This window comes from Triticum aestivum, chromosome 3D, assembly GCF_018294505.1.
Source record: "Triticum aestivum cultivar Chinese Spring chromosome 3D, IWGSC CS RefSeq v2.1, whole genome shotgun sequence".
Taxonomy (NCBI): domain Eukaryota; kingdom Viridiplantae; phylum Streptophyta; class Magnoliopsida; order Poales; family Poaceae; genus Triticum; species Triticum aestivum.
Genome location: NC_057802.1, coordinates 27,044,041 through 27,063,012, shown reverse-complemented (window position 1 = coordinate 27,063,012; position 18,972 = coordinate 27,044,041). Strand labels below are relative to the sequence as shown.

Genomic DNA, 18,972 nt, shown 5'->3' with positions numbered 1-18,972 from the left:
TCCCTAAAATATTTTTCACACTAATGTATTTCAAACATATATTGGAACTACTCGATTGAAACAAAAATTTAAACAATGATAGGACAATTCAGTACATTGTATAACATCAACTTAAACTACTCGATTCGAACTTAAACTAAATAAAACTAATCTTCTTCGGCCAAGATTTTCTCCCAATCCTCGTCACCTACGCCGGAGCCTCCGGAGCTGGGGTCACAGAGAAAAGATTGAGCACTACCGTTCCATCCTCATCACCGAGCCCCCACCGGACTGTCTAGCCTCATCGGTGATATTCTTGTAGAGCTCGCAGACCCAGAGCTCCTCAATGACGAGCTCCAGATGATTTGCTTGGAGATCGGCCATATATGCCTCATAGGTGTGTGCTGCCTTGATCTACTCAAAGGCCTCCCGATTCTCCCGCACCTCACGGAGGGAGACTACTCGGGGATTGACGAAGACGAATTACAAGACAGTGCCATTGCTGAGAGGAAACTTTGTCTTCTTCTGGCTACTGTGGAGGCGGACTGCCGCCACATCATAAGCGCGAGCCACCTACTTTGCCGACTAGAGCAAACTGATCCAGTGCCGCTTCCCCATGTCCCAATTGTTAATCTATGATACCCATGTCCCCCACCGGGGCACGACGTGGTACTTCTTCTCCTTCAGTTGCGGTGGCAGGTCAGACATGGATCCCGAGCTTTGTACATCGATGTGTGCTCGGGGTAGCTCCACGGGCCTGTTCCAAACACAGCGCCGATCCGGCAGTGGCGCGACCCCCAATTGTCGGATCTGACCATTTGGGACGACCGGGGGCGGTGGCGATTGATTGGAAGAGGGTTGGAGGGAGTCCGGGTCTGCGGCTCGGGCCGGCGACGGTGCCAAAGAGGGCTATGGGGTGGCTCTGGGCAGCACCGGTGTTGCTGCGCTGCGAGCGTGAGGAGGGGCAGCATGGGGGAAATAGCGAACATTATCCTAAGACTTGGTTGCGGCACTCAAGTATAAGCATCGTCACCCTACGCACTGCTTAAATTTTTTCAGGAGTTAAAGTGAATAAAGATTCGGCTAGGTCTAGTTTAACTCTAAAAAATTTAAGGACTTGTACGTTTTTCAGGGATAGTTAGAGACACTCAAACTATACTTCAGTAGTTACTTCAGTCACGCAAACCTCCATACAAAAGGGCGTATTTGGTATGAAATTGCTACGGATTACAGCTTAAGGTTTCGACGATGAATAAACCTTGAATACAGCTTGTGCATTTGTTATTTCTAAACCAAAGGCATCTATCCCAGCTTCATAAGTTAAAGCAATCATCCATAACAATGTTCTAAATGCACACCACAAACACTGGGAGATCCTGCAGGCAACCCTATCCTAAGCCAGCCGCCGCCTCCTGAAGGAAATATGCCCTAGAGGCAATAATAAAGTTATTATTTATTTCCTTATTTCATGATAAATGTTTATTATTCATGCTAGAATTGTATTAACCGGAAACATAATACATGTGTGAATACATAGACAAACATAGTGTCACTAGTATGCCTTTACTTGACTAGCTCGTTAATCAAAGATGGTTAAGTTTCCTAACCATAGACATGGGTTGTCATTTGATTAACGGGATCACATCATTAGGAGAATGATGTGATTGACTTGACCCATTCCGTTAGCTTAGCACTTGATCGTTTAGTATGTTGCTATTGCTTTCTTCATGACATATACATGTTCTTATGTCTATGAGATTATGCAACTCCCGTTTACCGGAGGAACACTTTGTGTTCTACCAAACGTCACAACGTAACTGGGTGATTATAAAGGTGCTCTACAGGTGTCTCCGAAGGTACTTGGCGAGTTGGGGTATTTCGAGATTAGGATTTGTCACTCCGATTGCCGGAGAGGTATCTCTGGGCCCTCTCGGTAATGCACATCACTATAAGCCTTGCAAGCAATGTGACTAATGAGTTAGTTGCGGGATGATGCATTACAGAACGAGTAAAGAGACTTGCTGGTAACGAGATTGAACTAGGTATTGAGATACCGACGATCGAATCTCGGGCAAGTAACATACCGATGACAAAGGGAACAATGTATGTTGTTATGCGGTTTGACCGATAAAAGATCTTCGTAGAATATGTGGGAGCCAATATGAGCATCCAGGTTCCGCTATTGGTTATTGACCGGAGACGTGTCTCGGTCATGTCTACATAGTTCTCGAACCCGTAGGGTCCGCACGCTTAAAGTTCGATGACGATTGTATTATGAGTTTATGTGATTTGATGTACCGACGGTAGTTCGGAGTCCCGGATGAGATCGGGGACATGACGAGGAGTCTCAAAATGGTCGAGACGTAAAGATCGATATATTGAACGATTATATTCGGACATCGGAAAGGTTCCGAGTGATTCGGGTATTTTCGGGTGTACCGAGGAGTTACGTGAATACGAGGAAGAAGCAATGGGCCTCATGGTCCAAGTGGTGGAAGAGAGGAGGCAGGGCGCGCGCCCCCCTAGCCCAAACCGAATTGGACTAGGGGGGTCGGCCCCCCTTTCCTCCTTTTCCTCCCTCTCCTTCCTTCTCCTTCTCCTTCCCTTCCTTCCCCTCTCCTACTTGGACTACGAAAGAGGGGGGAATCCTACTTGGAGTAGGATTGCCCCCCATGGGCGCGCCTCCTCCCCTTGGCCGGCCCTCTCCTCCTCTCGCCCTTTATATACGGAGGAGGGGGGCACCCCATAGACACAACAATTGATACCTTGGATCTCTTAGCCGTGTGCGGTGTTCCACCATAATCCACCTCGATAACATCGTAGCGGTGCTTAGGCGAAGCCCTGCGTCGGTAGAACATCATCATCGTCACCACGCCGTCGTGCTGACGAAACTCTCCCTCAAAGCTCGGCTGGATCGGAGTTCGAGGGACGTCATCGAGTTGAACGTGTGCTGAACTCGGAGGTGCCGTGCGTTCGGTACTTGATCGGTCGGATCGTGAAGACGTACGACTACATCAACCGCGTTGTGCTAACGCTTCCGCTTTCGGTCTACGAGGGTACGTGGACACACTCTCCCCTCTCGTTGCTATGCATCACCATGATCTTGCGTGTGCGTAGGATTTTTTTTGAAATTACTACGTTCCGCAACAGTGGCATCTGAGCCAGGTTTTATGCGTTGATGTTATATGCACGAGTAGAACACAAGTGAGTTGTGGGCGATACAAGTCATACTGCTTACCAGCATGTCATACTTTGGTTCGGCGGCATTGTTGGATGAACCGGCCCGGACCGACATTACGCGTACGCTTACGCGAGACTGGTTCTACCGACGTGCTTTGCACATAGGTGGCTGGCGGGTGTCAGTTTATCCAACTTTAGTTGAACCGAGTGTGGCTACGCCCGGTCCTTGAGAAGGTTAAAACAACACTAACTTGACGAACTATCGCTGTGGTTTTGATGCGTAGGTAAGAATGGTTCTTGATCAGCCTGTAGCAGCCACGTAAAACTTGCAACAACAAAGTAGAGGACGTCTATCTTGTTTTTGCAGGGCATGTTGTGATGTGATATGGTCAAGGCATGATGCTATATTCTATTGTATGAGATGATCATGTTCTGTAACCGAGTTATCGGCAACTGGCAGGAGCCATATGGTTGTCGCTTTATTGTATGCAATGCAATCGCTCTGTAATTGCTTTACTTTATCACTAAGCGGTAGCGATAGTCGTAGAAGCAATAGTAGCGAGACGACAACGATGCTATGATGGAGATCAAGCTGTCGCGCCGGTGACGATGGTGATCATGATGGTGCTTCGGAGATGGAGATCACAAGCACAAGATGATGATGGCCATATCATATCACTTATATTGATTGCATGTGATGTTTATCTTTTATGCATCTTATTTTGCTTTGATTGACGGTAGCATTATAAGATGATCTCTCACTAAATTTCAGGATAAAAGTGTTCTCCCTGAGTATGCACCGTTGCCAAAGTTCGTCGTGCCGAGACACCACATGATGATCGAGTGTGATAAGCTCTACGTTCATCTACAACGGGTGCAAGCCAGTTTTTGCACACGCAGAATATTCAGGTTAAACTTGACGAGCCTAGCATATGCAGATATGGCCTCGGAATACTGGAGACCGAAAGGTCGAGCGTGAATCATATAGTAGATATGATCAACATAGTGATGTTCACCATTGAAAAGTACTCCATCTCACGTGATGATCGGACATGGTTTAGTTGATTTGGATCACGTGATCATTTAGATGACTAGAGGGATGTCTATCTAAGTGCGAGTTCTTAAGTAATATGATTAATTGAACTTTAATTTATCATGAACTTAGTCCTGATAGTATTTGCATAACTATGTTGTAGATCAATAGCTCGCGATGTTGTTCCCCATTTATTTTTGATATGTTCCTAGAGAAAAAATATGTTGAAAAATGTTACTAGCAATGATGCGGATTAGCTCTGTAATCTGAGGATTATCCTCATTGCTGCACAGAAGAATTATGTCCTTGATGCACCGCTAGGTGACAGACCGATTGCAGGAGCAAAAGCAAATGTTATGAACGTTTGGCAAAGCTCGGTATGATGACTACTTGATAGTTTAGTGCACCATACTTTACGGCTTAGACCCGGGACTTCAAAAATGTTTTGAACGCCACAGAGCATATGAGATGTTCCAAGAGTTGAAATTGGTATTTCAAACTCATGCCCATGTCTAGAGGTATGAAACCTTTGACAGTACTTTGCCTACAAGATGGAAGAGAATAGCTCAACCAGTGAGCATGTGCTCAGATTGTCTGAGTACTACAATTGCTTGAATCAAGTGGGAGTTAATCTTCCAGATAAAATAGTAATTGACAAAGTTCTCTAGTCACTATCACCAAGTTACTAGAACTTAGTGATGAACTATAATATGCAAGGGATGACGAAAGTAATTCCCAAGCTCTTCGTGATGCTAAAATCGACGAAGGTAGAAATTAAGAAAAGCATCAAGTGTTGATGGTTGACAAGACCACTAGTTTCAAGAAAAGGGCAAAGGGAAGAAGGGGAACTTCAAGAAGAACGGCAAGCAAGTTGCTGCTCAAGTGAAGAAGCCCAAGTCTGGACCTAAGCCCGAGACTGAGTGCTTCTACTGCAAAGGGACTGATCACTGGAAGCGGAACTACCCCAAATATTTGGCGGATAAGAAGGATGGCAAGGTGAACAAATGTATATTTGATATACATGTTATTGATGTGTACTTTACTAGTGTTTATAGCAACCCCTCAGTATTTGATACTACTTCAGTTGCTAAGATTAGTAACTCGAAACGGAAGTTGCAGAATGAACAGAAACTAGTTAAGGGCGAGGTGACGATGTGTGTTGGAAGTAGTTCCAAGAATGATATGATCATCATCGCACACTCCCTATACTTTCGGGATTAGTGTTGAACCTAAATAAATGTTATTTGGTGTTTGCGTTGAGCAAGAATATGATTTGATCATGTTTATTGCAATACGGTTATTCATTTAAAGTTAGAGAATAATTGTTATTCTGTTTACATGAATAAAACCTTCTATGATTATACACCCAATGAAAATGGTTTATTGGATCTCGATCATAGTGATACACATATTCATAATATTGAAGCCAAAAGATGCAAAGTTAATAATGATAGTGCAACTTATTTATGGCACTGCCGTTTAGGTCATATTGGTGTAAAGCGCATGAAGAAAATCCATGCTAATGGGCTTCAGGAATCACTTGATTATGAATCACTTGATGCTTGCGAACCATGCCTCATGGGCAAAGATGACTAAGACTCCGTTCTCCGGAACAATGGAGCGAGCAACTGACTTATTGGATATAATACATACTGATGTATGAGGTACAATGAGTGTTGAGGCTCGCGGCGGGTATCGTTATTTTCTGACCTTCACAGATGATTTGAGCAGATATGGGTATATCTACTTGAACAAACATAAGTCTGAAACATTTGAAAAGTTCAAAGAATTTCAGAGTGAAGTGGAAAATCATCATAACAAGAAAATAAAGTTTCTACGATCTGATCACAGAGACGAATATTTGAATTACGAGTTTGGTCTTCAATTAAACAATGTGGAATAGTTTCATAAATTCATGCCACCTGGAACACCACAGCGTAATGGTGTGTCCGAACGTCATAATCGCACTTTATTAGATATGGTGCAAACTATGATGTCTCTTACCGATTTACCAGTATCGTTTTGGGGTTATGCATTAGAGACAGCTGCATTCACATTAAATAGGGCACCATATAAATCAGTCGAGATGACACCGTATGAACTGTGGTTTGGCAAGAAACCTAAGTTGTCGTTTCTTAAAGTTTGGGGTTGCGATGCTTATGTGAAAAAGTTTCATCCTGATAAGCTCAAACCCAAATCGGAGAAATGTGTCTTCATAGGATACTCAAAGGAGACAATTGGGTACACCTTCTATCACAAATCCGAAGGAAAGACATTCGTCGCTAAGAATGGATTCTTTCTAGAGAAGGAGTTTCTCTCGAAAGAAGTGAGTGGGAGGAAAGTAGAACTTGATGAGGTAACTGTACCTGCTCCCTTATTGGAAAGTAGTTCATCACAGAAATCTGTTCCTGTTACTACTACACCAATTAGTGAGGAAGCTAATGATGATGATCATGTAACTTCAGACCAAGTTACTACCGAACCTCGTAGGTCAATCAGAGTAAGATCCGCACCAGAGTGGTACGGTATTCCTGTTCTGGAGGTCATGTTACTTGACCATGATGAACCTACGAACTATGAGGAAGCGATGATGAGCCCAGATTCCGCGAAATGGTTTGAGGCCATGAAATCTGAGATGGGATCCATGCATGAGAATAAAGTTTGGACTTTGGTTGACTTGCCCGATGATCGGCAAGCCATAGAAAATAAATGGATCTTCAAGAGGAAGACGGACGCTGATAGTAGTGTTATATCTACAAGGCTAGACTTGTCGAAAAAGGTTTTTGACAAAGTTCAAGGTGTTGACTACGATGAAATTTTCTCACTCGTAGCGATGCTTAAGTCTGTCTGAATCATGTTAGTAAATTGCCACATTTTATGAAATCTGGCAAATGGATGTCAAAACTACATTCCTTATGGATCTCTTAAAGAAGAGTTGTATATGATGCAACTATAAGTTTTTGTCGATCCTAAAGGTGCTAACAAAATGTGCAAGCTCCAGCGATCCATCTATGGACTGGTGCAAGCATCTCGGAGTTGGAATATACGCTTTGATGAGTTAATCAAAACATATAGTTTTATACAGACTTGCGGTGAAGCCTGTATTTACAAGAAAGTGAGTGGCAGCACTACAACATTTCTGATAAAGTATATGTGAATGACATATTGTTGATCGGAAATAATGTAGAATTTTCTGGAAAGCATAAAGGAGTATTTGAAAGAAGTTTTTCAAATAAAGACCTCGGTGAAGCTACTTACATATTCCGCATCAAGATCTATAGAGATAGATCAAGACGCTTGATAAGTTTTTTTCAATGAGTACATACCTTGACAAGATTTTAAAGTAGTTCAAAATGGAACAGTCAAAGAAAGAGTTCTTGCCTGTGTTACAAGGTGTGAAATTGAGTAAGACTCAAAGCCCGACCACGACAGAAGATAGAAAGAGAATGAAAGTCATTCCCTATACCTCAGCCATAGGTTCTATAAAGTATGTCATGCTGTGTAGCAGATCTATTGTATACCCTACCACTGAGTTTGGCAAGGGAGTACAATAGTGATCTAGGAGTAGATCACTGGACAACGGTCAAAATTATCCTTAGTGGAATAAGGATATGTTTCTCGATTATGGAAGTGACAAAAGGTTCGTCGTGAAGGGTTACGTCGATGCAAGTTTTGACACTGATCCAGATGACTCTAAGTCTCAATCTGAATACATATTGAAAGTGGGAGCTATTAGCTAGTGTAGCCCCGTGCAGAGCATTGTAGACATAGAAATTTGCAAAATACTTACGGATCTGAATGTGACAGACCCGTTGACTAAAATTATCTCACAAGCAAAACATGATCACATCTTACTACCCTTTGGGTGTTGGTCACATATCGATGTGAACTATGGGTGTTAACCACATAAAGATGTGAACTATTGATGTTAAATCACATGGCAATGTGAACTAGATTATTGACTCTAGTGCAAGTGGGAGACTGAAGGAAATATGCCCTAGAGGCAATAATAAAGTTATTATTTATTTCCTTATTTCATGATAAATGTTTGTTATTCATGCTAGAATTGTATTAACCCGAAACATAATACATGTGTGAATACATAGACAAACATAGTGTCACTAGTATGCCTCTACTTGACTAGCTCGTTAATCAAAGATGGTTAAGTTTCCTAACCATAGACATGAGTTGTCATTTGATTAACGGAATCACATCATTAGGAGAATGATGTGATTGACTTGACCCATTCCGTTAGCTTAGCACTTGATCGTTTAGTATGTTGTTATTGCTTTCTTCATGACTTATACATGTTCCTATGACCATGAGATTATGCAACTTCCATTTACCGAAGAAACACTTTGTGTGCTACCAAACGTCATAACGTAACTGGGTGATTATAAAGGTGCTCTATAGGTGTCTCCGAAGGTACTTGTTGAGTTGGCGTATTTCGAGATTAGGATTTGTCACTCCGATTGTCGGAGAGGTATCTCTGGGCCCTCTCGGTAATGCACATCACTATAAGCCTTGCAAGCAATGTGACTAATGAGTTAGTTGCGGGATGATGCATTACGGAACGAGTAAAGAGACTTGCCGGTAACGAGATTGAACTAGGTATTGAGATACCGATGATCGCATCTCGGGCAAGTAACATACCGATGACAAAGGGAACAATGTATGTTGTTATGCGGGTTGACCGATAAAAGATCTTTGTAGAATATGTGGGAGCCAATATGAGCATCCAGGTTCTTCTACTGGTTATTGACCGGAGACGTGTGTCGGTCATGTCTACATAGTTCTCGAACCCGTAGGGTCCGCACGCTTAAAGTTCGATGACGATTGTATTATGAGTTTATGTGATTTGATGTAACGAAGGTAGTTCGGAGTCCCGGATGAGATCGGGACATGACGAGGAGTCTCGAAATGGTCGAGACGTAAAGATCAATATATTGGACGACTATATTCGAACATCGGAAAGGTTCTGAGTGATTCGGGTATTTTCGGGTGTACCGGGGAGTTACGGGAATACGAGGAAGAAGCAATGGGCCTCATGGGCCAAGTGGTGGAAGAGAGGAGGCAGGGCGCCCCCCCCTAGCCCAAACCGAATTGGACTAGGGGGCCGGCCCCCCTTTCCTCCTTTTCCTCCCTCTCCTTCCTTCTCCTTCTCCTTCCCTTCCTTCCCCTCTCCTACTTGGACTAGGAAAGAGGGGGGAATCCTACTTGGAGTAGGATTGCCCCCTTGGGCGCGCCTCCTCCCCTTGGCCGGCCCTCTCCTCCTCCCCCCCTTTATATACGGAGGGGGGGGGGGGCACCGCATAGACACAACAATTGATCCCTTGGATCTCTTAGCCGTGTGCGGTGCCCCCCTCCACCATAATCCACCTCGATAATATCGTAGCGGTGCTTAGGCGAAGCCCTGCGTCGGTAGAACATCATCGTCGTCACCACGCCGTCGTGCAGACGAAACTCTCCCTCAAAGCTCGGCTGGATCGGAGTTCGAGGGACGTCATCGAGTTGAACGTGTGCTGAACTCGGAGGTGCCGTGCGTTCAGTACTTGATCGGTCGGATCGTGAAGACGTACGACTACATCAACCGCGTTGTGCTAATGCTTCCGCTTTCGGTCTACGAGGGTATGTGGACACACTCTCCCCTCTCGTTGCTATGCATCACCATGATCTTTCGTGTGCGTAGGATTTTTTTTGAAATTACTACGTTCCCCAACACCTCCACTCCTCTTCATACTTTTACTTTTCACAAATTCTTCTTGTCTATTACTCCCTCCATTCCTTTATCTAAGGTGTATTATTTTTAGCACGTTAACCAAGGCACATAATTATGGACTATTTAGGACGAAATTACCCTTGTCTAATTCATAGATTAGCGGCTAGTAAATCATTTAGGCTAGGAAAGGAAGAGATACGCACAATCAAGAGAGAGATAGTTTCCTTTTCTTTCTCTACAAGAAGAGATACATGCAATCAGGGGAGAGATACTTTCCTATTTCTGAAGGGCCAAGATCGGAATTACGAGGAATTAGAACAAATGCACCTTACATTGTGAAATTTTATTAAAAAACAAATACACCTTATATAAAGGAACGGAGGGAGTAATAAGATATAATAGTGGTACACAGATACACATGCGTAAAACAATATATAACAAGGTCGACAGACTGCCTAGCGAATACAAGAACTGTAACGAGCTGAAGGTGCGCCGTCATCATCACCCCTCTCTCACTAGGGCCAGGTGTAGTTGACAGTCACGAAGTCGTCATACTAAGACCCCAAACATCAGGCATACTAGAGCAACACCCATCACCGATGAAGAAAAACATAGATCAGACGGATTATATATACAAACACACCAACAACCACGAGCTTCAGATAAATCCAGATGGATCTACTAGAGACTAACACCTTCCAAATCTAGACAGATCCGCAAAAGACCAAAGATGACTATACCCAAGCAGACCCGTAGGAGAAACAGCTCCACGTGCCCTCCGCCGGCGCTAGATGCACCACCAAAATGGGGATATGGCGGGGAGGACATCATTATGACTAGTATGTCATCTCCTTGATGAGGACGTCGAGCGACCTGGCACTACATCCATGGCCAAAGCATCGATGACTCTAAACCCTAACTACGGGGAAGAATCCGAAACTACTACTACCACCAGATCTGTGGCACCCGACCCCCCACCCCCAAACACCCAACGTCCGTGAGTATTTGGAAGAGAGGGGAAGCAGATGATGGGATGCTAGGAGGTGGAGAGGGCGAGTCAGCTGGCTGCTAGGGTTCTGTTTTTTTTGGCAAATGAACGGCAGTAGCTATATATGATCCCTATCTCCCTCCCCATATTGTGGTAGTTGTATAGACAAAAAATGAATTCTACAATGCATAGGTATCTCGTGCATGTATCCACCGCTCATCATTGTTTTGAGATTCGTGTTGTGTATTTTTAGTTTGTAATAAGATTTGTTTTATTTCATAATGTTACACAATTTACAGCGGGTCCTTTTTGTCTTGTCAAAGTGAATCATAATGTTTTATTCTGTACCATAAACAAGTACACCCTTATTTGTTGGTGCACAATGAGACATTATGATACACTTTGCAATAAGAAAATTAAACCCAGAAAATTTGTCAAAACTCAAAAAGATCACTTGGGAAAAAATGGTCCTATCGAGTTGATCAATTTAAACACCGTGTTTCAGTTGTCTTGCTCACATGCATGCATTGTGGAGATCTTTCCGTGCCGTGGACGTCTACTTCTAGAGACGTACGTGGTGTGGAGGTTGGACGTCTACTTCTCCCGCGTGATTGAATTCCACGATCGGTGGGAGGAGAAGGCTGTTCTGGCCTATTCATCGGTAGCTACGAGGACAAGGACAACCTGCTGCACGATCGGTGGGAGGAGTGACAACGTTAACACACGTATGCTAATTGAATACGAAGAGCTCATCCATCTGGAAGACTAGACCTGACTTGGACACACAAGCACAAATATTGCTCCAAGTTCAGTGCACCGCAGATATGTGTCGATGTATGCCTATGCTTTTTCGCCTTCTACCCGGCCTGGCTGCTTATAAAGCAACAGAGCTTGTGATGCAAAACCTGATAGAGCAACTGAGCTCAGCATGGCAAACCTCGTGCAGGAGCTCATGCTAGAGACGCCACCGCGGGCATGGTTTCTGTTCCTGCTCCCCCTCCTCCTCTTGTCTCTGCATAACTGGTTCACCAGAAAGACAGGATCAACAGGGCAGCGCCTCCCACCTTCGCCGCCGGCGCTGCCCATAATCGGGCACCTGCACCTCGTCGGCGCCCTCCCACACGTCTCCCTCCGTGACCTCGCCAGGAAGCACGGTCCGGACGTGATGCTCCTCCGGCTGGGCGCCGTGCCCACCCTCGTCGTGTCCTCTCCGCGCGCCGCGGAGGCAGTGCTGCGCACGCACGACCACGTCCTGGCGTCACGGCCACGCTCCGTTGTCTCCGACGTCATCATGTACGGCTCATCTGACATCGCCTTCGCGCCATACGGCGAGTACTGGCGGCAGGCGAGGAAGCTTGTCACCACCCACATGCTGAGTGTTAAGAAGGTGCAGTCTTTCCGCAGCGCCGCCGCGGAGGAGGTACTGATTTCTGATTATCTTGCAGTTTTCGCCACTCTGACAGACTTTTCTTTCATGATATTGCGATCATTCTTGTCACACTCATTTGGACTTGGCTACTTGTACCTTTGCACCAAAATATAAGACGTTAGAACTGCAAAAACGTCTTTATATTTTTATTCAAAGGGAGTACATCTGACAATAAATAAAGGAAAACAATGACTTCCCTGTGTCTCGCAAAAAGGAAAAAAAGACTTCCATGTTCCATGTCTTTTGCAAGAGAAAGAAAAATGACTTCCATGTTGTCCTCTGCTAGCTAATTAACAGTTACATATCTACTCCCTCCGTTCCAAAATAGATGACTCAACTTTGTACTAGTTTTATACTAAAGTTAGTATAAAGTTGAGTCATCTATTTTGAAAGCGGAGGGAGTAACTGTTAGCTTCTCATATATTAATTAAGATGCATGCTCTCATAGGTCAGCATGGCGATGGCCAAGATCAACGAGGCAGCCACAGCCAGTGGTACAGTCGACATGAGCGAGCTGCTCAACTCATTCTCGAATGACATGGCATGCCGTATCGTGTCGGGCAAGTTCTTCCTGAAAGATGGACGGAGCAAGTTGTTCCGGGAACTCATCAACGACACCTCGCGGCTTCTGGGCGGGTTCAACTTGGAGGAGTACTTCCCAGCATTGGGTAGGGTAGGAGTGCTTAAGAGGGCGGTTTGTGCCAAGGCCGAAAGAGTGAGGAACAGATGGGCTGATCTGCTGGACAAGGTGATCGACGATCGTGTGAGCAAGCGTAAATCAGCGTCTGATCACAAGGATGGCGACTTCGTCGATATTCTGCTGTCTGTTCAGCAGGAGTATGATCTCACAAGAGAGCACATGAAAGCTCTCCTCACGGTAAGTACAGATAATACCTTTCAAATTATATACCTTGATTTCTATATGTCTCTCGGTATCACCTAACTAATTGTTATCCACAGGATGTATTTTTTGGTGCAACGGACACGTCAGCTAACGTCCTCGAATTCACCTTGGCTGAGCTCATGAGAAGGCCACACTTCATGCGGAAGCTACAAGATGAAGTGAGGAGTATCATACCCCGGGGACAAGAAATTGTGAACGAAGCTGACATGAACAACATGGTGTACCTAAGAGCAGTAATAAAAGAGTCTCTCAGGTTGTATCCTGTTGCGCCTCTCCTTGCTCCGCACCTGGCCATGGCTGATTGTACCATCCATGGATACATGGTTCCTGCTGGGACGCGTGTCGTCGTCAATGCATGGGCCGTTGGGAGGGATTCGAGCTCCTGGGAGGATGCAGAAGAGTTCATACCTGAAAGATTTACAGATGAAGGCAACGCTACAAATGTTAACTTCAAGGGGAATGATTTCCAGTTCTTGCCGTTCGGGGCAGGACGAAGGATATGCCCTGGTATAAACCTCGGAATCGCAAATGTCGAGCTTATGTTAGCAAACCTCATGAACCATTTTGATTGGGAACTTCCGGTTGGGGTTGAGAGAAAAGATATCGATATGACAGAGGTGTTCGGGCTAACTGTTCGTAGGAAGGAGAAACTATTGTTGATTCCAAAATCATGCATGTAAAATAAAGCTAAGCCAAATACTTTATGTTATCACTATAACGGTTTTCTAGGGACGAAGGTGTTACCAGGGTATAATGGCACCAATAAATAATGGCCAATACTTCCTTTTATAGCTACAATATTGTTGTTTAGAATGTTGACAATCGTCAATGCACATATTAGGCTATTACTTTTATCATTACATACATATGAAATAAAAGAGAAAAACCATAATGTCAGACTACTTTTGAAGTAAACTAGCATGGTTGCATGCACAAATGCATGTGCAACATGCTAGTTGTCTATTACTTTTGCGATTCGAATTTCTTACTGTTATCTTATACTACAATATAACATCCATTGGGACAATACGAAATGAAAACTCACATGCTTACCGTAAAAGTAATGTGCGTAAGTTCGGCCACAAGAACTCTAAATCCTACCAATACCAAGGACAATGAATCCCTAAACTTGTAAACAGCTCTGGAAAAAAAATCAGCACATATATCGTACACGCATCTATCATGACACATATTTTCAGATTTAATGTTGATTCACGGCTCGGGAAACAAAGACTAATTATACAATTATACAAATAAGTAGAACATGCATCTACGATGACACAAATTTCCAGATCTAAATTCGATCTGCTGGACCCTATGGAACAAGTTTAGATCAAATTTGATCGTCTTTGTCCTCAACTTCAACTACGTCCTCTACTTCCTCAATATCACCATGTCTGGAGACTCCGAAACATGGAAGAAGGTTGCCGAGGATGCAGTTACCGCCGTCGCAGCTTTGACTTGGCCAACTGGTGGGTATAATCGGTTATATGAATTAAATCAGCCAAAGAATTGCTAATTTATCCAACAACCACCACCGCCGCGTCTCTTAGTCTGCACGCAAGATCTTGGACACCGTTGACAGTAGGTGAGGGCATCCTCGGGCTAAGATATAGTGGAGGGTGGGGAAGATGGAAGGTTGCAATGAGCCCCGATGGCCGTACGAGCAGAAGGAGGTACGCTTGTCAGGATCGCCATCACAAGTCGCCTCTCTAGACTCATGTTTATTCTCTCTATCTGTTCCATTATCATTATGCAATAACGGAAAAACAAGATCCTTTTTAACAAAAAAAAAAGAAACATGACACAAATATTAGAGCAACAACCGACGATGTACGGTAGAGAAATCACTGTCATAGGAAATGTAGCTGATGAGTTAGCTACCTTGGATAGGATATCTCCACCTAATACTTGGCTAGATTCGGTCCGGTGGCTGCAATTCCTATGCTTGTAAAGGGTGCAACCATTCTGATAAGTGAATAAAGAAGGTTTGCAGCGCAAAAGAAAAAACAACCGACGATGAATGTGTGTGTGGAACTGTGGACGGTGTATCTCTGTCAAAAATGCTACATCTACGGGACTTTACAGGTTGTTACGGACTCCTCGCAAATTTCATAAACGTTGCCCCCCTGATTTTCATGGGGTGGGCCTCTCCCCAACTAACACCCAATCAAAAACTGCCACATAAAACAATCTTGTAAACTCCTTTAAAATCCATGTGCGGTCCAAAAATCTCTCTTGGACAAAAATCGAGCCTATCAAAACACACCGTGTTCCACTTGTCTTCCTCACACGCACGCACGGTCCTTCTACGGTGGGTAAATTTCCAGTGCCGTGGTGCGCTTGGCCTCCTACTTCAACCGCATGATTGATTGAATTCCACGACGGGCGGGCCTGTAAATCCCTACGGATGAGGCGCTGCCTGGGCGAGCGACTGATTGAGAACGATTGTACGACGTGTTAATCCATCTGGAAGACAAAACGTGGACACGCCAGCACCAATATTGCTCCATGTTCAGTGCACCACAGATATGCTTTTCCCGCGTGACTGAATTCCACGACGGGCGCTAAGGAGGACCTGATGATGGCTACACGAGTGTGCTCAGCGTCAAGAAGGTGCAGTCTTTCCGCAGCGCCGCCGCCGAGGAGGTACTGATTTTCAATTATCTTGCAATCTTGAGGCGCTGACAGCCTTTCTTTTTTTTGAAGATATTGCTCTCATTATTCTCATACTGATTTGGACTCTCACTACGTCAGGACGACGTGTTACTCCCTCCGTCCGGGTTCATTTGTTTCACTTATAATTTGTGTCTAACTTTGATCACCGGATTAACTAATAAAATACCGTCTGAAACTTCTTGTGAATACAAATCCAATGCAACTTTTTTTTGCGAATCCAATGCTAGTTAAATCTGTGGTCCAACTTTGACCAAAAATATGAAGGGAACTTATATATGTAAACCGAGACCGAGAAAGTACTACATATGTAAATGTTAGTTTCTCATACTTTACGACCTATGCTATTATAGGTCAGCATGGCGATGGCCAAGATCAATCAGGCAGCAGCTGCCGATGGTGTGGTGGACATGAGCGAGCTGCTCCACACATTCGCGAATGACATGGCGTGCCGCATCGTGTCGGGGAAGTTTTTCCTGAAAGATGGTCGAAGCAAGTTGTTCCGGGAACTCATCAAGGATACCTCACGGTTGCTAGGCGGGTTCAATTTGGAGGAGTACTTCCCGGCATTGGGTAGGGTAGGAGTGCTCAAGAAGGCGGTTTGTGCCAAGGCCGAAGCAGTGTGGAACAGATGGGCCGATCTGTTGGACAAGGTGATCAACGATCGTGTAAGCAAGCGCAAGTCAACATCTGATCACAAGGATGACGATTTTGTGGATATTATGTTGTCTGTCCAACAGGAGTATGATCTCACAAGAGAGCACATGAAAGCTCTCCTCACAGTGAGTACAGATATACCTTTCAAACTAAACAAGCTGATTTGTATATATCTTTCATGCATTGTCCTAATTAATTGATATACACATGATGTATTTTTTGGTGCGATAGACAGATCAGCTAACGCCCTCGAATTCACCTTGGCTGAGCTCATGAGGAAGCCACACCTGATGGTGAAGCTACAAGATGAGGTGAGGGGTATTGTACCCCAAGGACAAGAAATTATCAGTGAAACCAACATGAACAACATGACGTACCTAAGAGCAGTCATAAAAGAGTCGCTCCAGCTACATCCTCTTGCTCCTCTCCTTGCTCCCCACCTTGCCATGGCTGACTGCATCATCGATGGATACATAATTCCTGCTGGGACACGTGTGGTTGTCAATGCATGGGCCATTGGTAGGGATCCGAGCTCCTGGGAGTATGAGGAAGAGTTCGTTCCTAAAAGATTTACAGATGAAGGCAGCAGTATGCATGTCAACTTCAAGGGGAATGATTTCCAGTTCTTGCCGTTCGGAGCAGGACGGAGGATGTGCCCTGGTATGAACCTTGGGATCGCGAATGTGGAGCTTATGTTGGCAAACCTTGTGTGCCATTTTGACTCGCAACTTCCGCTTGGGGTTGAGCGAAAATACATTGATATGACAGAGGTGTTTGGCTAACCGTCCGTAGGAAGGAGAAACTATTGTTGATTCCAAAATCACGTACGTAGTAGTCGCGAAAATAAAACTAAGCTAAATAGTGTGTTATGTTGCATAATGCTTTTCTTTATAAAGAAGGTGCTATCGGCAATAATGGTACACATAAATAATGGCCAATTCTTCCTTCTTATAGCTACAAATATTGTTGTCAGATGTCAATGGAGAAGTTTGACTACTAGCTAGTTTTATCGTTACGTATATATGAAATAAAATAAAATATACATAATGTCAATTTGCTTTATCAGTAAAATAAATATGAACTCTAAATTTCCCGCAAAAAAAATATGAACTATAAATCCTACCGATAATACCAAGGAGCAGGATTAAAAATATCAACCAAATTTTATTAAATTTTTCAAAATTTTGGTGGGGTCCCAAATATTTTTAATCCTGAAATTTTGAGACAAATTCAAACTAATTTCTTTAAATTAGGTTAAAATCCAATGAAATTTGAAATCTCAAGATCTGATTTATTTTTCAAAAGTTCTGATATTGCGGTGAGACCCGAAATTGTTTTGTTTATGAAATTGAAAACCTTGCCAAGGAGAACATATCACTAAACTTGTGAACATCTGTAAAAAATAATTCAGCACATATATAGTCGACCAAGACACTAATTCAGCACATGTTTTTATATTCAATTTTGATTCGCAGCATGACAAACATACACTAATTACAAATTTCCAGCAAGTGAGAGCTACGATGGCACAAAATTTTCCAGATCTAAATTTGATTCACATGACACTATGAAACAAGTTTAGATCTAAACTTTTTGGGTCATATTACATTAAGTTTTTTTTAGGAATTGAGACTTTATATTATGTGCTGACTTTTTTGGTGGGATTTTCACAAAATTTTCCAATGGCAGCAAGATACATCCACCCTCGAATTTCAACAAACCCATCAATTCTCAAAATAACGTTTCATGCATGTGCGGATTAATTTACAAACGTATATATCATCAATCAACCGACACAAACTTATTCATCGGGCCCAACCGATTCCAAGTAATCCTCCCAATCACGAGCATGCGACGCTGGAGGAGAAGGGCGCGAGGCTGAACTTGGTGGCCGACGCGTAGTTGAACTTGATCTTGTCGCCGTAGTACACCGGGGAGCCGTTGTTGAGGGTGCCGAGCTTGCCGTCGGCGTCCGGCCGGAAGACGTTGGGGTCCACGGGCTCGGAGGATTTGAACCCGGGCGCAAGCAGCTTGACGTCTGTCTGTGTGCAGATGCACTTGTTCTCCACCTCCACGGCGTACTCCGGGTTCCCTCCGGCGTTCTTTCCCGTGGCCGTCTGGGTCACGTGGAGGTCCGATAGGGTGCACTCCCGCAACTCCGCATTGCCTTTACCAACACCAACAACAAAAAGAAGAAGAAATGGATCAAAATCCACATGAGAAAATTAGATTCGTCCGATTTGGATTCCGAGAGTGGATCAACAAATACCTCTGCTGCAGAGGCTGAAGAGCATCAGCATCGCGAAGATCCTCATCATCTGGGCCTCCATTTTTTTCTCTCCTACTTTTGCTGTACGTGTGTGTTGTGTTTGTTGTAATGCTAGCTATTCTGCATCTTTCTCTGCCG

At 44.0% G+C, this 18,972-nt stretch overlaps 1 protein-coding gene and 1 pseudogene across 1 annotated transcript; both read left to right on the top strand.

Annotated features, from left to right (window-relative positions):
- The first annotated feature begins 11,792 nt into the window (after positions 1 to 11,792).
- Positions 11,793 to 14,030, top strand: LOC123077062 (indole-2-monooxygenase). The gene is made up of 3 exons (XM_044499262.1): positions 11,793 to 12,319; positions 12,777 to 13,205; positions 13,289 to 14,030. Exons 1-3 carry the CDS (start codon positions 11,828 to 11,830, stop codon positions 13,910 to 13,912), a joined length of 1,545 nt encoding a protein of 514 aa, XP_044355197.1. The 5' UTR covers positions 11,793 to 11,827; the 3' UTR covers positions 13,913 to 14,030.
- Positions 14,031 to 14,886: 856 nt separating this feature from the next.
- LOC123076088 (indole-2-monooxygenase-like) lies at positions 14,887 to 17,397 on the top strand (annotated as a pseudogene).
- Positions 17,398 to 18,972: the final 1,575 nt, after the last annotated feature.